This window comes from Mycetomoellerius zeteki, unplaced genomic scaffold (assembly GCF_001594055.1).
Source record: "Mycetomoellerius zeteki isolate Tzet28-1 unplaced genomic scaffold, Tzet1.0 scaffold228, whole genome shotgun sequence".
Classification (NCBI taxonomy): Eukaryota; Metazoa; Arthropoda; class Insecta; order Hymenoptera; family Formicidae; genus Mycetomoellerius; species Mycetomoellerius zeteki.
The window spans coordinates 188,750-212,068 of record NW_017257203.1 but is presented as its reverse complement, the minus strand read 5'-3'; the positions used below and the strand labels follow the sequence as shown (position 1 = coordinate 212,068).

Here is a 23,319-nt window from a genome sequence, read left to right as displayed (position 1 = left end):
CACGTCCCACGTAATAGCACGACGGGAGGGCACGATTTTATTCTCGTTCTTGCCTTCGCATTCCGTGACCGATTGTCGCGTGACCATGCTATCGTTGCTCCAGCGCGTACAAAAAAAATCTCACCGATGTACGGCCGTCGATAATCGTAAAATCGAATCGTGAAAACGGATGCCACGAGACTTCGTCATCGCAACGATAGACGCTGCCAATTTATGAAGATATTAAGATTGAGTGGATGAATTTACAAATGAAATTTACAAATTATGAGTAACAGTTAAAAATGCTCACCCCAATGTCAATGGATTATATATTATACATATAACATATACAATTGTGCGAATGTTGTGATGTTCAGACTTTAAAACTATTTAACTTTTGTTCACATACTCTAAAAAATGTGGGTGTGAATTTAACCCTTCAGGTTTTGCCAAAAATCATGGTGTTAAATCCATGTTGATGTTTATATTAGCACCAAGATGGTGAGAATTATATTTAACGCTTATGGTATTAAGTCCATGCTTATAATATTTTTTATAAGCATGTAATGTTCACGATCGAATAGATTATTAATTTATTTCAATATAAAAATTACGATTAATAAATGATCGATACTGTATTTCGTCACCCGGTTTTGAAATTTTTATATCAGAATTTTTTGTTTCCTTATCTGATTTCTGTCAAGAGATCATTAGCTAGAAACACGACGATAATAGAACGGTACGGACGGTGTGAAGAGAACGGACGAATGCGTCGCCGCAATTACCACGAGACGAACAGCGATTAACCTTCATGAATACAATCGGGCGCAATTCGACGACGGGAGAATGGTGGCGACGATCGAGTGGGTCGACTTTATGGCGCGGCCCATACCCACTGCGGCTGTGCGTACGCGTGCACGCGTGTACATGCGTGTCCTTACGTGGGCGCTGATACGCGCCGGCGAGCCCCCCCATACGTTATATTAACACATTAGCTCCACTCGCGTGCCAAAACCCCGTAAGCCGTAAGTAATAATAAGTAAGGGTCATATCTTCCTTTCGACATCCACGAGACGAGGCTCGCATGCGCGTGAAAGGGAAAAAGAGAAAGAAAAAGCGGGAAGGCGGGAGAAAGGGTTGGAACGTATAAGGTGGTCGAAACGAGCGACGGAGGCAGCAAACGGCGACGTATGCTCCGCGCTTTCCGTTTTATGTATTTGCCGTTCCGCGTCCTCCTCTTTCAAGGAACGACGAACACGTCGACGCGGTGCAGCCTTCGACTTCCAAGACTATAGAAGTTCAGTTTCTCGCCCCTCTCCCTCCGCCGACACGCTTGCCGCCAGCAACATGTGGCGAATCGCATCGATGACTCGTTCAACGATCTCTCAAGGCTCACTTTCAGAATTCCCTGTCGTGAAGAGACGGAATCTGCCGCGCGCACAGGCAGATCCGTTTCGTCTCCCGTCATTCAATATCGCTGACGCGTGCAGCGTATTTCGAATCGCAGCGAGAACTCTCCCGTCCGATAATCTCAAGGTTTACTCGGAAAGACGATCGTTTTAGAGTCGCGAAGGTGATCGTGACGCTAGAAAGGCATCGCCTACTGGCGAATCGGCGTGTTTCGAATTGTAGAAGCAGACCGTAGTGATATCACTGCTTATTAGGAGAACAAGCGTTCATGATTTATGCATAAATTCATCTCGTCTTTCATCGTAATTCATCGCTGTTACAGCGCTTTGAATCGAAGCGAAGCCACTTCTCGGAACTCCTTCCAAAAGTTACTTGTGCAGAATCTCACAATGAGAAGAACGATTACTCGCACTTGTCGTGCATTCGTCTCGTCTGTTGCGATTTCGTTTCTTCTCTCGACGTTGCTAACGATGGTGTTGTTCTTGCTGCAATTGGACTTGCTGCAAATAACGAGTATCGCGCCACGATGCAAAAACACTTGAATGAACGCGTTCCCGTCATAGTTTGCGGAGGATCAGGTTCATCCGAGAAGAAGAGGCCAGAAATCATCAGAGGAGAGTCGAAACGCTCACAATGTTTGCACGGAACACCCGGCACCGGCACCTGCTGCGAACCTGCTCGCGAAACATCTTCTCGCTACTTTCTCGCCAGCGTTGGTACTCAAATTTTCGACCGCAACCACTTCATAAATCGCTCTCACGACTACGGCAGAAAACACATTCAAATCCGTGTACCAAATCTGTACACACCGATTTGATGGCATTATCGGTGTTTTAATGAAGTCATCATCACGATAAATCATTTATCTCACAAACATCTTGTTTATAAAATGAATGTTGTAAATCAGAAATTGTATGTAAGAAAAAAGCAAGATGTATAGATTTATAGCTACATAAAAGATAAAAAGTAGTTACATAAAAAATTAAAAAAGACATTGACGTAAAACATCTTATAAATAAAATCGATGTTATGTCAGAGCATGATTTCCATTAAAATAAATTTTATACATAAAAACACGCGCTATTTATTATTTCAGCATGCTAATTTGATTCACGTAATTCAGATGCCACTGAAGAATAATTACGCTGAATTAATTTCGAAGACGCTTGTACGATTAAATGTCGAAAGTCGCGGCTGGTCATCGTCGAACATGTCCGAGACTGACGTAAGACAACATCCTCGCAATGTAGCGAGTTGAGAACCGCTTAGGCCACACGCACACTCTTCGGTGGCTCCAATTAAGCGGGCAACATTAATTTCAACCACCCGGTCCGACCCCGCGGTTATCTCCTTCTCTCCCGCTCCCGTCGTTTCGTCAGTCCTTTCCTTGTCCCTTCGTTCCTGTCCCTGTCCTCCTCCTCTTCGTAACCCTTTCCCTTACGTCCCTTACGTTCCGATTCTCCTTCACGTACCTTCCTCGCGTCGCGTATACGTTCCACTCGCTCACGCACACGCGCACGTACACGCGCTCGCCTTTCCGTTTTCTTCACGCTATGTACTCGCCCTCGGTGTACGCGAATTGCGCGTGTCATAGGCTACGTTTACACCGTGCGCTTAGTCCGCGACCTATACGATAGGTGTCTTTGTTTAACCTACAGGATAAACAAAGACATCTATTGTATAGGCCGCGACCTAAATGCACGGTGTAAACGTAGCCATAATGCGTGTGCCGCGTGTACAGGGTACCTATCATGGAACATGTCGGAATGAATTCCGATCGGAATTATTCCGTTTTCCTTAGAAAACACAATAGAAATCTAGGGAATAATTGAATAATTCCGATCTAAAATCGATCGTAAATTACCATTCGATCCTGCACGCCTACACGTGCGTGTCATCGCTCGATGCACGTATAAGGCGAGCACGTATGGGGCGCATTGTTGTCGAGTTTACGCGAGCATATAGATCGTCGTGCGTGTGCGCGAGTAGTTTATACTTTTGCACAATTCTCTGCACTCGCTCTGGACTCGAATGTCGTCCGAAAAACACATTCATGAACCAACATTCATCGAATTTATATATATATATATTTGTCTCTCGATCGGAATTTATTGCACCGAATTTATCGAATATCTCTACTGTTTTTTTTTGGAACATGAGTTCATTATTATCTTATTTTAGTATTCGCTGATAATGTTACCAAATACCGAGTTGAAAAGTCGTATGTAAACAGACGCGTTTCATTCGTATTTAATGCACAGTAATTCAGTAATGTTATTGGCGGATAAAGGTTTATTATGAAATATACATAGTCAACGCAATAATACGTTAAAATTTCATTGGAATGCTTTTTTAAAATTTATATCGTTGATATTTGATGAAAAAAACTGCTGTGGCAAGGTTCCGTCAACAGCAACAGTTATAAATAAGTATATAAATATGTAAATACGCGCGGCGTATCTTATATGCAGCATCATCAAGTTTCATATATATGCTAATTACTACAAATCGCCTTTCTTCCATAATTATTCTTTACCACACTTACGCATTCGCGGTTCCAATGGTTCTTGCGATGTTGTTTAAAACAGTTCAGCCTTCACGGAATAATGGAAACGCATTTCGCTCGCGCGCGATCCTTCAACGCGCGCCTCTACTTACGTGCTCGTTTAACCGCGCGCTAATGCGCGGCCATCATTTATTATTCGAATGCGTATCCTATATTTAACCGGCCGCGTAACGAAGGCTCCTTGTTGTTTGTTTCCACTCATCTGCGTATCCAAAGCTGGTCTTGCCTCCGTTCCGATTTCCCGGATTCTTTTCTACTACCCCGCACACTTCTCCCCGTCGCTTCTCAGCGCTTTGATATTCCATCATGTCCTTTTCGCGCGTCTACCCAGTCATATCTCATATCAGCTCACCGCTTTTATAATACATTGTCGAGCGCATTTGCGACCTCGTTTCGTTCAAGCCGCGTTAGCAAACGCGATAGTTTACATCGGCGAACGGCAACTTCCTGGGCACGTGGCTCGTGAAGAAGAGAGTCGGAATAGAGAGAAGACAGTGATAAAGAACCATGCCTTCTCTTATGACTTCCCTCGTGATAAACGTTATGAGTTTCACTATTTCACATCAAAGAACCGTTAAATTACATATTAAAGAGAAGTGGAGAGATTTTTTTTTATAACGTATACAATAGAAATTCGAAAGCTGTTAAATATCAGTAAATTTTTAATTAATCTAAAATTTTTATTTTTATCACAAAAAAGCCAATTAAAAATAGAATAGAATGTATTTATTCACTTCAACATATATACAACCAAAAATCAGACTTGATTTACAATTTCTGACCTCATTCATCCTTCCATACCTTCAACTCTCTTCTTTTTTCCTCTCTGCCTTATCTATCAATAAAAAATATAATTATAATAACAATTAAATTAAATTTCGATAGGAAGTTTTTTCTCTTATTAATGTGTGTGGATGTAAAGGATTGTATATTAAAGGATTACAGAATACATTTTCGATAGCGTTTTGAAACGGTAAACGGATAACCGTTCCGAGCCGACACCGAGCCGGCTCGCGTCAATCACCATGTAAGAGAGGCAGAGTGGTGGTAGTTTACTTTGGTGCGTACCAAGTTCCTCGCCACATGCTTGGAGAAGCCGAGGGAACGTAATAGAGCGGAAGGGTGAACCAGCGAGAGAAGCCGAAGAGTAACATGAGGGAACGTCACGTTACGTTCCACGACGGAGTGACGTTTCTAATGCGAAACTAAGGAATTAGAACAGTCGCGCTGTCTAATGAAGTACTAATTGCGCCGCATTCTCATTGTATTGACTCGACCGAGAATCAGATAAACATAACTCCCGACCGAGGGAAAGTGAAACACGCGTCTGTGAGATTTAATCAAACTGCTAAATTCACGAACTAGGAAGCAGTTTGGATAGAGAGGAGCGATTAAAATGTCTGTTAAAGTATCTGTTGAGAAGAAATCTACGAGCAACCTCGAATAGGAGCGGCAATATTATATTTATTTCAAAAAGAAGAAATAATTGACATGATTTAAATTTAGATTCAGGAGAAATGGCAATTATAACATTTACCGTACGTTTGTATAATAATTCAAAACAATTAAGTGATTGCAAACTATAAGAATAAAAGTGAATTTCTCTTTGATAGATCTCAAGACTCAAGCAACTTTCGATAGTCGTGAGAAATAAAGAGGTGTGTTACGATAGTAGAGAGCGCGGCGTGAAAATATAAGGAGGGAAGCCGTCTTTCGATTTAATCATTTTCCATAAATCAGTCAGCGGTGTTAATATTATCTATTTTAGAACGAATCTCGTGAGTTAAATACCAAACGTGCATTCAACAAAATCGCCAAGAGGAATTACCTAATCCATAGTAGCGCAGATAATCACGGTGTTCCTCACGCGCGCTTATCCCGTCGCGCTCAACGAGGCGAGATAATGTCGTGCATTTGAAAATAAGGTGGAACAAACGTGCAACTCGCGCGCGGATAAATAACACGGTGGAACGTACGCGAAAACGGGCACGGAAATGCGCGTCGCGTGTTAACGCGCGCGACCTTTCGCGCGTCAGAAGGAAACCGCGTGCGAAACGGATTACGTCTCTACTTCATCGTCCCTTTAACATCTTATCTTCACACGAACAACAAGATAACAAATCACGTACGACGAAATGGTAATTCCGATAAGTATCACGTTCGTATGCATTTAGCGAAGCAATGAACTTTTAACCCTTCTGAGTCGACGCCAAAATCTATAACACAATTACTGACACTGGGTCTGTAAGACCCATTTAATTAATTCTCTATGAAAACTACATTTATAAATTCCGTTGAAGTACAGAATGCAAGTGAACCTCTACTTTACGACGATTGATAGAGAAAAATTCAATGTCTTTTTATCTACAATTTAGAACCTCATACATTGAAAAAAATTTTGTTCATTTTTGGTCCAATGAATGATCGTTACTCAATGTCTAACTTAATGTCCGACTTAATGTAGTTAATTTATTGATACAATAACTGAATTCATTTATACACTATAACTATATATATTTATTCTTGCAATGAATTCTAGGAATAGTTTTATAATCTAAATCATTATGAGAATTCATTGGTCCAATTTTCATTATTTTTTTATAATTCAATGAATATTTTATTGTATTTACGTACAGTTTTGGTTCAGTGTAGTATTATGGTACAGATTGTACAACTATTTAAAATTTTCGCTTCGGGTTCAAATGATCTGTTGCTGTAGTCGAGGATTGAAAGGCACTAAATAATTTCAAGAAATCAAAAAGAATAAATATTAAATGTATCTTAATGAAAATAATCCAAATTTACAAATGTAATATAAAGAAAATTAAATTGACATTTTTGACAAAAAGATTTATGATTAAATGGATTTAATAGACCCACTGTCAGCTCCAGAGAGAGCTTAAAACAGACGTGATTACGAAGTCGAAGTTTCTAAGAGATGATACCGTTTTTTTCCTTTTTTAATTACTAGCACTTGTCTCTCAAAGCAAGTCCTATGGATATCAATACGGTCAGAAGAGATGATACAGACTTGTCGTGAGGTAATCGAAGTTTAAAGTGCCAAAAGTAGCTCGCATTATGAGGGCACGATCGCGGCATTAACTTCTCGCCGGCATATAATGGGACCCGCGGGGCTTACGTGATCGCGAGCGATCGCGAGCTTTAGTAGTATCTGATTACGAGATGTGTATCTACGGAGACGGCGCGGCGCGCCAACTGGTAAGAGCCAACTGGTCGTTAAATCGTGGTACGCGCGATTCTTCGGCCGGAACACGCGCGATTGTAGTTCGTACCGATGCGATGTTCAACACGTGCACGGGACGTGCGAGCGCAGTTCACGTGAAACGCCAATGCGTGAAAACGTGGGAAAAAGTTTCGAAAGATAGTACCACCAGACGGGATGATTCCATATAGCACAGACCTTCAAGGGATGTCTTAAAGATGTCCAAAGGATGTTTCCAGGATGCCTTTTAGAATATGCTGTGTAGGATCATATGTCGTTTTATGGGATGCCGTAATTGCCATTGATGATAGTTAGTTCGCTCGAAATAGACTCCTCTCGGTCGACGCTGTGAATTCACTGATTAATGATATTTAAGCGGCATCGACGTGCATCGACATCGTAACTCACTCACGCGTTGCGCCAATCGCGAATCATCCACGAACGAGCTCGAATCTGTACGTCTTGCTTTTAATTCAATTAATCGTCATTACGTCAGCGTCCAGAATATCTAGGAATAGAAAGGCATTATTCAGCATAAAGTTACGATATCTCGTTTATAACTCGAATGAAAACGTTAATAATTTTCTTGTAAGATGATAGCCTTATAAATCAATAATCATATGGCCTCAAAAGTAAATCATGCATATCGAAATAAATTTACTTACTTGTCATGTTTAATAAATTTTACATAATCTTCTCTCTATTACCTCTTACTCTATTTGCTTCGTATTTCTCAAGGATTTTGAGAATGCTATGAGCGTAAGAAAAATATTGATCGTTTATGTATATAAGAGAAATTTTATTAAGATATATTTTTGCTTTGTTGCAACTTTATCGAGGCGCATCGTCTTCATCAAATTCCGACACATTTTGTAATGAATCAAAAGTGCCTATTATATATGGCTGCTTGTTGACGCGAATCAGCTACCGGAGTCTCAAATTCCTTTGCATATTTCCACTAAAAGACAAGATAGACGCGGAACGATACGATCGCCGTGACGATCGACGATCTGCACGATAACTCAGTACGCTCAACATAATAATTAATAACTGCGCGAGCGCATATCAAGCCCTTCCACGACATAAGAAAACAATGCATGTCGCGCGCGTCGTCGTGGTGGTTTTGTTTCGCTAGCAACACCAACTTACGAAGTCGTATGTCTCGCGTTAACTAGATGTATCCCACTCTCCTAATCGGAGAAGGGGACCGATGTAATCCCGATATGTAACGTAATAATAATGACAAACCGATAAAGATCTCAACAGTGCCGGTCACGCCTACAACATATAACATACACGACGATGTGTAGCAATACTGCGATCGTGACTGCGCGTTAGAGCGCAATGATCCTTGCGAAGTGACTTTCCTCCGCGAGATAACATCGAGGCTACACGAAAACTAAATGGCGAAAGACGTTGGGAGATTATAGTTCCTGCTTTGCGCCATGTTGGCGATTGGGATTCAGGACAGATCGCCGCTTTCTAAACCCTTTCATCCGCGATTCAAAGAAACGTATAGAGACATCCTTTTTGTATGATGCTAACCAATACGGCTCAAGAAATTGTATAATCGCACGAATGTAACAGCAAAGTATACGTTTTGACGGAATTTGTAAAAATATTGATGCAACTAATTATAGATTTATGAAAGGTAATGATTAGCTGCAATTGATGATATGTGGAGAATGCATAAAATTTATTGTTGCTTATTACATACCTGATTGCTTTGCGAAAAGAATAAGTGACGATGTCAGGAAGGAAGAGAAAGATCGAAAGCAAATGAAAGGATCAAGAGGAATAAGAAAGGGGCGGTCTTGTTGGTAAAACCGGTACTTCTGCATCGACAGCGTAGGATGCAATGAAGCTATTAATCGTCTCTTCGAGCTACGCATTACTCGCGTATGTCTCATAATTTTTGATTGCTTATTATCGTAAGTTGTACTCTTTCGAGAGAGAATTAACTCTAAAAGATAGATCCTTTTCAAACTCTAGAGTTAATATTTTTTTTCAGTCTTGTATAAAATCTCAATTTTTTAAAAATCTGAAATAAATCTTTTAAAATGTACATTTGAATCTTTTGAACATATAATTGAATTGCTAAATAATTGTTTTGTGTTAAATCCATTATGAAAAAATGAAAATAAGAATATTGTATAAAATTACAATTTTTTTTAAATCTTGAATGAACCTTTTAAAGTATACTTTTAAAAATCAGACTTTTAAATAACTGTCTGACTTTTAAATGACTGTTTAGCTCATGACACTAAATCCGTCATGAAAAAGTACGTGATTACTGTAGTTACGTAACAACACAATGATTGCGCCAGAAAATATTTCTACACATATAGAAGCTTGAAGACACGATGTACTAACGTTTTATACTGAAGAATCACTTAAGAAATACCGGTCGCGTTCGGAATGGCGCTTAATCGCCGTAATGTAAAGATACACATGCCGCGCGTCTAAAATCGGATGATAGTTAATCGACGTAAAGAAACGTATGCGAGGGAAAGAGACGGAAAGAAATGGCGATAAAGGAAAAGAGGCAGACAAGACCGCGCCTTAATGGAAACAAGTTAACGACCCATGGAAACGTAAACGCAGTCACGTACACTCGAGTAACGATCGACGAGTGACCAATCAGTGATCATTATTTATGGTTATGGATATAGCCGCGGATCCTCAATGATTACTTTTCGTATAGTTCTGTGGGTTAACTCGGGAACACCTTAACGAAAATCTCATAAAAGATCCAGCTAACCTGGATGGGGGAAACCGCGTGTAATAAACGATATTTATATCTAATATCTCAAGCAAATAAAAAATTTCTAATTGATTGTAAGTATTGTTTGCCTGAAAAGTCGTGTCAACAAGATGAAAACTGAAGCTGCAGTATAGACGGATGTTTACTTTGCAATTGTTTTAAATCTTAGAATTTGTTTAGTTGTAATAATACTGACGTTTGATATCTATATTTGCATTATTAACAATGTCTGTATATAAGATATATTAACGAACATTATGTGCACAAAGACTGAAATGGATAAATGTAAAATGTGCATTTGATGAAGTTGTTCGGAAAGACAGGAGTTTTAATCGGTATGTTTTTTCTTTTTTGTTCTCAGGACGAAGTAAGTAACTACCCACGGCGGTTACGAGCCGTACTTGGGCTAGACGAGACTAATGACGAAATGGCATCGGGGAACGTGAGCTTTTCTGAACGAAGCCATTAATACGCTTATTGTGTAAGCTTGTCCCGTGCTCGATCGCTGGGCATGCTGCGTTAAATCGATATCTCAATGACGCGTATGGATATCCAGTGGTTTGCAATCAGATTGATCCATCGAAATGTAAGATGACTTTCACCTCTTTGTGATTCGCACTGTAATTACGTAAATAAATTAATACAGCTATTAATATAAATAGATTAATTTACAGCTTTCACAATACATTGATGAATATGATTACTTGAAGAGACGCTAATTTTTTTTATACTTTTTAAGAACATTTACTTCTGTGTATTAGCTGACTTTTAAGATTTGCTTCTCTTTCAATCTATTTTCTTCGTACGTGCGTGGAATTTATTTGATATGATTATAAAACTTTTTTAGTTTAGAAAGAGAGAATTAATCCTCCTTAGAATTGTACTGTCATAAACAACCTTTTTCGTAGCGTTTCATTTTATACCCCGGCCGTCTATACTTCTGAAATACCATCGGCATTGACGCATGAAGCGAAGACAGCCGTGGGGATCGCAAAAACCTTGCGACATAAATAATTCGAAAATGTGGGTTACAGGGTATCGCTATGCCGCTCGCGATATCATATATTTGCTCGGCCAGCGTAGGAAATACATAAAGCGTCTATGCGGAATCCGCGTCCTGGATAACGAGTGCTGATGCGGAGCTCAACGTCGGGCCTTAAAACTGTCAATCGGGAGTTGCGAGCACACTGAAGGCTCGCGATTCGAAACAGAAAGAGCGAGGAAGAGAGAGAGAGAGAGAGGCATTTGTAATTCTCGGGAGTCGAGAATGACTCGGGAGAATCGAGGAGACCTGCCCGCTCGACTCCGTGTCGACACGCTTAGCCTCGTTTGTCCCAAGTAATGGCCGTAGTCATAACTCAAGCGGCTCGTTCCTACATATCCCGACTCACATATCCGCACAAGGACGAGACGATCAGATTCACGGAAAGGACAAGTCGATCGGCTCTCGCAACTGTCCGCAACCGCGATCGCTTGATCGATCCATTCCGATTCGCGACGCTTGATCGGCCAATCCTTATATTCACTTTGATGCTTCTCCTGTCATTATCCGATATACTTCACATTTATTACATTCTATGCTCTTGAAGCCGTTTGCTGTTATAAATTATCGTGTTGTATCAGATAAAACGATGTTTAGAAGTACGTTGTTTAGAATGTCGTAATAATAGAACATAAAGATAAACCGTAGACTACCGAAACAAAGGAAACGCAATTCATAATCTTTCTTGCAAAATTATCGGTCTGGAGCTAATATGGTTATAGTGGAGAGCATTGCGCACTTTTATTTGTATAGCTAGGATCGTCATCGAGCTTGCGGGTCTAATTGGTGAAAATTGAATGAAGTGCGTCTTTGCCAACTGCATCGAGGCAATGGCCTTAACGACTTAACGACGGCGTCCTCTTCCTTCGTATCATTCTATTAACGTATCAACTCACCGCCTTTTAACGAGGATATCATAATTATCGGTGATAAATTTCGCAACGCTGATTTAACGCAATGCATTCGTTACCGGGCAATCTGATAATGTTTATAATGAAGGTGAACAAGATAGATTTTTCTTTACTTAATTAAAGCGCTTTATATTTGTGACATTACCTGTTTCAAAACGACCAGTAAATTGTCTTATTTAATGTCCTGTCTACAATGATAACGAGGTAAGATTGTCGAAATTACATTCGCAATTGCGGGATTGCAAAAAAAAACGTTGGCTTCTCGTAATAAATCTCGATTAAACGTGCTTCGTTAAAATGTAATAATCACTTATTGCATCTTTTGCACGACAAAAACTTATCATTAAGTTGTCAATGCTAGTCTGCCACCATAATCGCCGGGTGACATCAGTTGACGGAAGAAGGAAGAGGAAGGAGAAGGAGAGGACCGCCTTTAGTCATGAATACTTAAACGACCGAAATCAACACGCAGGTTTTTATCCAGACAACTTTTTACATCAAGCGCAGCCTCTGTCACTCGCATCGTTTCGCGCAGACCGTCCTGATAAATTGCGCAAGGACAACTTTAACACACTCTCAACTTTGTGCTCGCTGTTTCCCTTCCGGCGACGTTCGTATCTATGTTCCGCGCAACTAACAATAAAAGAGATAGGTACGTAGGCAATGAGAGAGCCGAGTGGCACTTTAGTAAGCGAAGTTGATCGCTTTACATATCGAGGACGATGCAATTCGTGAGTGTACGACTTACCTCGCCTACGGCCACTTAATCGCGCATAGCCTATCTGAAAGCGAGACCGAAGCGCAACTAACCGACACCGAGAGACTCCTTTGCCCATCCGGGTGCATCATCCAGGATGATTGCCGACTCTTATTGTGTCGTCGACACACTCTATACGGAGAGCTTCGTTCATAAACACTGTAATTATCGCTTCACGAGTGACGTTGGAGACGTAAAGATCCGCGGGTAAAGGAAGAAAGGCGCGAGATTCGAGCGAAAGCTGCGCCGTTAAGAAGTTTACGATTATTATTAGTTTACAACTCTGAATTCTGAAATATTCCTGTCTCGTATTGTTTTTCGTACTTTCTAATTCTGTCTGATGAAATTACAGTTCAGCTTTCTACATTCAGATTTCTCGCTTTGAATATAATAAAATCTGTCTCTACGAATTGATTGAAAGACAGGACGAGTACATTTAAATTCATCCAAAATGTCTGCTGTTAATTTCGCGATGTTTTGTAACGTTGCGTTTCGATCGATATTATTCGTTACTGTCAAAACCAAAAAATTTGGCATTAATGGAATAGACTTACAAAATATACCGGAAACTATTTTCTTGTTTCAAGGAGAAATTAAATTACATTTATTTTCTACATATATTATTAAGTTGACAGTTTGCTTATTTCGTTTTTAGTTACGCATAAATCATTTTCAAATATACGATTATTTATGAATTAACAAAATAAAAGGAGAGTTTATATTTTACAAGTCAATATTGAAATATATTTTCCAAGAATATTTTGCAAGAATTTTTATTGTGTTTTCTCGTTTCCGATCTTACAATCTGAAATAGTAGTGGTGAATGAACGGGAGCTTTAAAATATATTGCTTTAAATTTAACGTACACGCTGAATAACGCAATTCGCTCTCCGAACACGATCGTCGGCCATTTGCTCCGCGCGGAATCCTACTAATTTACAGATCATTTTTAACGAATTCTAGACACCACACTCCCTTTTTATCCTCTACTGCGCCTTCTTCGCGTTTCTGCCGATACGGATGTAATTAAAAGCAACGTGACGAGCATGTCGAACAGCGGACTGAAAGGGCGATTACTAGAATAGCGGCTGCTATTCGTTACGCGGGAATCGCCTGAAGGAGAAACTAGAGGCCAGTAGCTGACATCTATCTCAAGAATAGAACAAGAAAATTAGTAGTGCGGTCGATCGCCGATGGACGAGCAATCTTATAACTTTATCCTTTATATTGTCGTCATGCGCGGCATGAATTTTAACGATACACTTTTTCATTCTTTTCCATCCGGAGATCGAGTCTTGTCTCATATTTTACAATAAAATTATTCACATGTAAATGAGTAATCAGTAATGTTTGTTTAAATCACTCAGTGCATTTCCTGCGTAACAGCTGAACTGATTAGCAATGTAAATGTCATGTCCCTACGTAGTCGCGTCCTCGCGCGCGTGTACGATTGTGCAGCAAAAAAAATGCAATTAAACTGACAGACCGAGCTACGAGCTGACGTCTATCTCTAAGAGTGAGACAAGGAAATTAGTGTTTCTCCGAGGCCGCACGTCGCCGGGTATTCCGCCGCGGTACTTTTGGGGTTGTGCTTAGCGCGAGAAGGGCGTCTTAGCATTATTGGTTTTACCCTCAAGTCTTTGGAGAGGGATTACCGTAAGTAGGGAAGGACGAGAATGAGAAGAGAGAGGAGTCTGGGGGAGCACGAGAAGCTCTTCTCTCGGCGCGTGTTTCCTGCGCTTGACTGCAAGACTGCCTCGCTTAAGTAATTAGACTGCCGGCTGTTCGTTACCTCAGTCATTCCTGAGGAGGAGAAAACTGCCAAGGATGGTATGCGTACGTTTAGCGCAGCCAGCCGACATCTCGATATCCCATGAGCGAGCTTTATTCGTTTTTTTTACAAGCTCGTATTTTTCATATATTTTTCCTTTTTTTCTGTTTCTGTATGCATAAAGAATTTCTCATTTGTTTTCTAAAAGTCTATTTAAAAGTTTAATTTTTAAAAATGAATAAAGCTCGTTCACAGAGTATCACGGGGTATTGAGATGTCAACTAGCTGCGTTAAACGTACGCACATCATCGTCGGCAGTCCTATAGCTATGTTATATGCTATGCACATGCATTTTGTGTGCTGTAGTCCTAATTCAGGAAATTGGGGGTGCTTTTCCTATATATTTTATTAAATTGATTATGTAAACTCGCGCAAAAGAAGTAACTGTTCAACAAATACGGCGTATGACACATGTTATCATTACACTTACCTTGATAAATTTTTCTTTCTAAATATTTGCACGTCTAGCGAAACGCAAAAACAACATTACGGCGCGAGAAGTCACAGTCTTGTAAAATATTTTACGGACGCCATCGAGTTCGACGAAGATGAATTTCTTGAGAGATTTTTTTATGACTATACGGATAGAAATCGATCGCGTCGCCAGCTGTAAGAGCCAATCGGAGACGGGAAACTAACGACTTAAGTCTCGACAACGTGCGCCAATGCTCGATCGTGCGGAACAAACTGCTTTTCCGATAATATTACTTAAAGCATGTACTATGATCTTCAGCTTTGAATGATTACGCGTTGTAAAACGATTTTCACTGCGAAATTCTTACGTGCCGGACGACCCTCGTAGTCGACAATAATTTACTACCGCGCAGCAACATTCGATAATTATCATTTGCAATGCAACTTATATCCCACAAGCCTGTAATTTCTGATCTCTCTTGACCGACCGTTAAAGCCTGGTCACAGACAAACTGTTTGACATTACATAGCAATCAAGAAATTTTCCTTTTAATGTTTGATATTCTTTAACAGCGCGACTGTTCCTCCTTTTAAAAACCAATAGGACTATTGAAGCATGATTATCGAAAAATTCATTAAAAATTACTAAATAGAATTTTCAAATACAAACTTCTATAAACTTACGAAAAAAAAAATTATTAAATAATAAATAGATTATAACTCTACATACTCGCGTAGTTTTTTTTAACATAATTATTCGCGTACGGTGTTTTTGATACTCTAACATCATATTTCAATTTTTATTATTCTTTTTGATAATTTCTAATTAAATAAAGATTGATAACATTCTATACATTCTTTAGATAAAAGTAAAAAAAAAATTTAAACAATTTGCGCTAATAATAAATGTAATAATGCGTATAAATAGCATTCATACATTTAGCGAATTTACAAGGCCTGAACATCCCATGCGAGTAATGAAGGCTTAAATATAATATGTATAAAATAATTATAATATATATTGAAAAAATATCTATCGCAAGATCTTTATTCCTTATAAGTATGTGTAAAACATCTCGCGATCTTTTTTGCTTTCGAGATAGTCAGCTTCATTAACTTCAATAGGCAATGTGATCGATGTGTGGCTCGAAGTCGCGTAAAAACGTTTGCAAGAATCAAGCAAGACCGTCGATCTACGCGTTTTTTCCACACGAGAAGACATGTATATATAATTTTTCGCTTTGAATGCAATTGGGCGACGTGTATGGTGCCGATCATCGTGAGGCGGTCTCAAAATTTCCATGGAATATTCAGTAGATCGGACCGACCGATAACGCTAGTGTTGATCGTTATGATTTGATTTATACGCAATTATAGCCTGTGGTGCGTGCCATATAAATGCGGTGCGTTCGTGCCGCGCCGCGCCGGGCGGCATACAGTGTTTATCCTGTGAATTATTAGTTAGGAATTACATGCGGGAATCACACGAGAGGAAGTAGTCACGCTGGGAAAATCGAGTTGTGTCCAGGAGTTGTGTCGTACACTTCGCGCGGACCTTATTTGGCGAAGCAACGAGCAGCCTCTTATGATAATGTGCATGAAAGTTCAAGTTAAACGAGCTCTAAAGAATTTTACTTTTGTCAATTATGAAGGACTTACTGTAACAATCGGCCAGGGTTGACAAACGTTATTTTTCAGTTACTTTGTCGTTACTTTTTATAGTAAACAATTTGATGACGATGTTGCAATTTTTTCGCAATAAGTTTATTACAGTTTTTAAGTTGGGAAATTTGGGGGGATTATTAATATTTTCAGATTTGATTGCATTGAAAGTCCAACAACTATATCGGCATGCAATTATAATTTCTGAAATTAATTCATTTAAATGAATTTACAATAGTTCAACATCTTAACGTTCTGACCGTTATGGCGCTTCTTAATTTAAAGCATTATGTTTAACATTAGCGGTCTTTCAATCTTATTATTGATAAAAAGTAAGAGTTAAATTAAGATTAAAATTAATCTATACTGATAGAAACAGGCATAAGGCTAGTTTTACAATTCATGGTTAACTCTTAACCGAGGTTTAACTTATTCCTCATCTCTTTCTAATGCTAGAATTCGAAAGAGAAATAAATTGAACCTCGGTTAAGAGTCAACCGTGAGTTATGAAACTAAGCCTAAGATATTTACTGTTGAGGGTATTACATACGATATGAGATTGTATATATTTTAATAGATCTTGAGTAGCCCTCATAGCAAATTCTTAGTTGATAAAGAGGGTGAGAACTTCGTTATTCTCGTCAAAGATGATTGGAAATTCGATTAAATCACTTTTCATTATTATTATACTATAAATTCGAACAAAACGCGGCAACAAGCTTTTGAATTTTTTTTAGACGCATCAACTTCGCATTAAACGCTTCGTGTTCGAGCTGCTGTAGTTGATGCATGAGAAGTGGGGAGAATCTAGGGAAATATGTGCGCTATTGGTATTCATTGATGCGCGCATTGATTGAAACGGAACGGTTTTATATGTAGTCTATGTGCATTATACATGCAACGGAACATACCCTAACTAAACGCTAAGGTTGTACTAAGGTTAGAAAAATCACTTTGAAAAGTAACTTGTCACTATTACACGTTACACTGAAAAAGTTATAAGTATAACGAGTAACGCGTAACGTTACGCGTAACATTACTCGTTACTAAAAAGTAACGCGTTACAAATTAGGAATTATTTTTTTCAGTAACGAATGAGTTTTTCAATCCATTACAAATAACGATTGACTTTTTTAACTCTGATGTTAGCATTATCATAAAAAATTCACAATGTCATTACCAAATCGTTATTATAACAAGGTAACGATCAACAAAATACCACGGCATTACAAGTATATGTACATATATATATATATATCACGTATATATACATATATATATATATCACGCATATATATCACGAGTTTTGTCAATGTTGTTGGTTAGCCGATTGCAGGATTGACAAGTAACGCGTTACTTGTCAATCCTGCAATCGGCTAACCAACAACATTGATAAAACACGTGATATTGATAGAAATGGAGAGATCCTGTGATAAGAGTCTGACTAAAGTGGAAATAAATGTAATTTTTTGATTGATTCTCCATATACGAAACTTCGTATATTTTGAGAAAGTGAAAGAAAGTGAAAGAAAAAGAAAAGAGATAGTTATAAGAGAGAAAAAGCAAATGACTTTGTCAAACTCTTGTTACAGGATTTCTAGAAATGGATAAATGACAGAACACTATAGAGGTTTTTACAAAATTAAAATTAGCTCATTGTAACAAGCACTTCAAATATCACAAATTCAGGATATTTCTTTATATTTCAAAATTCAAATTATCTTTCGTATAAAAATAACCGAATATACTTGTTGCATTATCCAATATTTATCATATCCTCACTCTCTATTAATTATCTCAATCTTGGGAAGACTTATCTTGGGATTTCTTTGTCGAAATCTCGCACGAAGTCGATCGGATCTCAAGCGCTTGCACTGACGCAACGTAAACGCGCGAATAGTGACGTTGCGTCAGCACAAGATGCGCAACATGGCTGCAATAATAATGCGTTTGATTTACGATAAAGCCACCGCTGCCTGGTCCGTCCGACGTCACGGTGATTCCGCGCGAACGCATCCGCAAGCGTGATAAGGCAGGTAGGATCGAGACGGAAGGATTTACTTCGTCGGCAGGACGATCCTTTCAGTCGGACGTTTATTCCATCGACGAACTTTCCGACCTCGCGGTTCCTCCCAAGTAACTAGCTTGTTATAGAAGACACACGCGCATAACCGGACTTAGACCTGGCGCACCGGACAGAAAAACACTTAAGACAAGTCTAGACAATAAAAATTGCCGTAAAACTTGCCGACCGGTGGTTCGTTAATTTCTTAGATTTATCGGCGTGTAAACTTGCTGAATCAATGTCTGCTTGTAAAGTCGTATTGCGAAGCATTGTTTAAAACCTGATGTCTTGTATGTAGTCATCTATGAGAATCTATTCCTCAACAACGATTGAGAAAGTAACGTTAAAAAGAATGAAAACTTTATGAGAGAAAAGAATACATTTCGAAAAAATTTAATCTGAATGAAGATACATATAATTGCTTATTTATAATATATCTTTATAACAAAACAATATTGAATACTTATATTTACATATATTTTTGTAAAATGAATAAGTTCGTTTGAAGAAGTTTATTTTTTTATGTTATTTCAACATGATATTTTTGTACGCATTGTTCCAGAGATGTCATTGGACGGACATATTGACAGATACGAGTTAACGCTAGAACCATCTCGTGTTTCAGGTCCACGCACGAGAAGAGTGAAGAGGACAGACGGACGCGGCGGTGGCACCCCCGAAGAGAAACGTCCCAGGACCGCATTCAGTGGTGAACAATTAGCGAGACTGAAAAGGGAATTCGCGGAGAACCGATACCTGACGGAAAGACGGAGGCAACAACTCTCGAGGGATTTAGGTCTGAACGAGGCGCAAATCAAGATCTGGTTCCAGAACAAGCGAGCGAAAATCAAGAAGGCCAGCGGCCAGAAAAATCCTCTGGCGCTTCAGCTAATGGCACAGGGGCTCTATAATCACTCGACGGTACCGCTTACTAAAGAGGAAGAGGAACAGGCCGCGGAACTTCAAGCGAAATGACGACTGCAAATTTAAACGCTCGGAAAAATCTAACGTTGCAACTTTGATCCCCTGAATTTCGTATCTGACCTTAAAGGAGCCATAAGCGAAAGTCGAATCTTCTATTCGATTTTAATTCTTTGAGCAAGATATTTTAGAAAAATTTCAAAGGATGAATAGAACTTGGAGATATCAGATTAGCGTGAAAAATTCTTCCAATACGATCGGAAAAAATTTCGATGTCAAAATTTCATGAAACAATTCTTTTTGGAACTAATAATTTTTCTTCTGCAAAAAAATTAAAACATTTCTTACCAAAAAATACTTTGTTAATTTTGCAGGTTTTTAAAAATAAATCAACCAAAGCGCGATGTAAATCTTCATATATATTATTTAAAAAAAATAAATATATAATGTATTACTTTAAAGAAAGTTGTATCAGGCCAAAAAGCTAATTAAACAAAACTTGTAGAGCGGACCAAAGTCGACACGGTCTGTCATTTCTCTTCCTTAAAATGAAAGACTGGAGTATTTATTTCGCTAGACGTATTAGTACAACTCATTAGACAGAGTCAACTCGAAGAATTCTTGTCTTATAATTAGAGCTTCCGATAGAACAACAGTTTGGTAAATATCGCTTGCTCTCGTTTAAAATAATCGTGAGCAGGAAGTTAGTTCTACTGAAATGGATATGCGAATAAGTAACAATCGCCGTTCCTTGCCATCGCTTTGAGAAAAGATGAAATAAACGTTACGACATATGTTTCTAGACAGCAGTACAATTGGATCAGATTTTGTAGGAGAAAAGTAATCGGCGATACAAGGTGTCTCAGAAAACAAACGAATTTCCTGAGAATGCTCTGTATAGAATATTGCTGTGCAAAGATAAGAGAAAAAAGATAACTAGTTAATAATATTTTATATTGTTGGAAGAAAAAGAAATGGATTTTTTTTATATAACAAGGGATTATTTATATTATTATATAGATAATTTTTTCTCGCAAAATTGATGGAGTTGTCGAAGAAATAAAATACATTCGATTAATGTATCGTGCGATGGCATGTAGCGATTAGTTTGTTATGGAGGAGATTAACAAGTGCCATTTTTTGCAATTTTTTCGGTAAGATTGTTTACACGAAATCTTAGAGAACCATCTGGTGACGAGGAAAAATCGGGATTGGACGAATAAAAGTAGGGGGAATAAGAGTTTTCGTTAATTTATTGTAAAAATGTAAGATATTATATATCGCGAAACACTGGAGTGATTGCGACGTGCAATAGAAGATTATACATAATAGAGAGAGAAGTAAATAGAGACGAACTATGTATAGGTGTGTTGTATATGTAATTTCGCGCGGAGCGACGTGTACATAATTTACCATTTAGCGACGGCGTTGTCCCGATAGACTGTTTAAAATGTAACTTAGCTATTTATTTACGTATGATATATGAAGCGTAGCGAGCGCATACGAAAGATCACGCGACAACTGATACTTGTAAGATTATTTAAATTCGAATTAAATATTCCCATTATCAAGCCAATCAGCAATGATTTATTTCGTCAACACCTACCTCCCAGTGAATGTTTGTTCGAGTAAAGTATATAGCCTGTGACACACGTCGACAGCTGTGTATGGAATCGAAAACCCGATTAATGAATTATGACATGGCGACATGTCATCCGCGAGATATGTCACGATCAATGGCCATAACAGGTAAATAAGTCATTACATCATTGTAACGAGAGAGAAATAAATTACATTTGAATAATATTAAACTTACTACAATTTTTTTTAAATTTTTATATCTAAAAGTTTATTTGTAATAAAAGAAACATAACTAGAAAATTAACATACATGCAAATTTTTTATATAAAACTATTTTTTTATTAAAATTATAATAAACATAACTTCAAAATAATTTATTTTTGGACTTTTATTTCATTCATAACGCAAGAAAATAATTATTATACGTAAAATTTACAGTTACGATATCAATTTTTACAGATTGTGTATCCTATTTGTTTTATGAATAATTCGTAGCGATGAAAATAAAATAAAAGAAGAAAAACAGATCTTTTTTTAAACACTTTCAGCACGTCTCAAAGAAAAGCGAGAATGATGGTCGAGACGATCTCTATGCGGATGAAAGCGGCGCGGGCGGGGCAGGTCGATTCGCATTCAGCATTTGGCGCATGCTTCCACCCCCGACTCGTTTCAGGCATCGTACAAGCCCCATGAAAAGCCCCTCCTGCAGGCGAGATATCGATTGATTTACAGTCGAAAGGTGGCCATCGTTGATATCAAGCCAGCCACGCCTACGTTATACCGTAAACGCGTTGCGTGTGTTGCGTTACGCTGATCGCGAGTGGTGTCGGTTAACGCGCGTCATACTTCATTTAACCCTACTATCGCTGTCCACGCAAAAGTACGTACTGTCTCCGCGTTCCTTGTCGTACTACTTTATTACATTGTTTATAGGGGATATTGGATTTTTTCAGTAAACGCGTAACTCTTAAATAACAAGTCTGTTTTCCGGTATCTTTAGAATATACATATATATAGTTTAAAAACATAATTATTAGATCCACTTAAATTATTAGATCCATTTAAATTATTTTAATAGGAATAATCTAAATTTGTAAATATAACATAAAAAAAATTGAATTGTTCAATCTTTTTGTCAAAAATATTGAACAATTCAATTTTTTTTATGTTATATTTACAAATTTAGATTATTCCTATTAAAATATATTTAGTATTTGTTCCTTTTTACATGAATTATGCCAGTTTGGTTCCTTGATTAATTAACGCTTTTTAATTAACATGAATTAAATAGTAAGGGTCTTATAAAGCCAGTAAATATTGCAAATTTTGGCAAATCAGTTCTGAGGAATCGAACATCTCACATATACAATCATCTAATAATAATAATAATGATAATAATAATGATAATAATCTTCTGCAATATGCCATCATTTCGAGAGCAGTGAGAGAGTTTCCAATTTTGAATCGAAAGGAAAAAGAAATGTATACTTTCGTATTTGAAATAAAATCAAATAAACTTTAAAATTCTTCGCGGAATTCTAATTGAGTGTTTTTTGTCGTCGAAATTCAAAGGTCGAAAACTAAAGATATCCGAGGGAACATCGAAACTCGAACGTCGCTGTCAAAAGGGATGCCTGGTAAGTAATAGGTAACATTAACGTACAAGCTACGGCAGAGTCGAAGGACTGACATGACGAATAATCGACGATAGTCACTTTCGACTATAGACTTCCGTTATACCCTCGTGTCCACGAGAAGAAATAGCTATCTTTAACGCTATAACGATTAGGTGTATCGATACTGTCTTGACCCAATAAGGTTTCCTTAAATTGCAGGATACAAATGCTCAGTCATTATTAACTCCGAAATAAACAAAGTCGCTAAAACTTGCAAGTTACATGACTAATGATTAGCGCAGTTCCACGTGCGCGCGCGCAACGTTGCTAAAGCATAATTTATCTTGAAAAATAAATGAGTATACTTTTTATCATGTTCAACTACATGTGGCAGTATCATTAATTTCGTTTTTGTTCGTTCATGTTTACATGAAGAAAAATGTTTCGTGTCAAAGTTCTTTTTACAAGCAGTTCTCTCATACGAGAGCTTTATAATAAATAATCAAAGAAAGATATGCATAATTTAGTCGTCGCCGAATATATCGTCAGATCTGATTTCCTTTTAAGTAGATCTCCG

General features: G+C 38.2%; 1 protein-coding gene across 2 annotated transcripts in view; it reads left to right on the top strand.

Moving 5' to 3' along the window:
- LOC108723343 (muscle segmentation homeobox) overlaps positions 1-19,750 on the top strand; it is a 72,038-nt gene extending 52,288 nt beyond the window's left edge. Inside the window, exons 2-3 of one of the 2 annotated variants that reach the window (XM_018449041.1) lie at positions 10,304-10,309; positions 19,250-19,750. In XM_018449041.1, coding sequence (XP_018304543.1) covers positions 10,304-10,309; positions 19,250-19,599 — 356 coding nt within the window. In that variant the 3' untranslated portion in view covers positions 19,600-19,750. Of the gene's footprint in view, positions 1-10,303; positions 10,310-19,231 lie in introns of both variants that reach the window. The other variant, XM_018449040.1, reaches the window with a different exon arrangement.
- Positions 19,751-23,319: the final 3,569 nt, after the last annotated feature.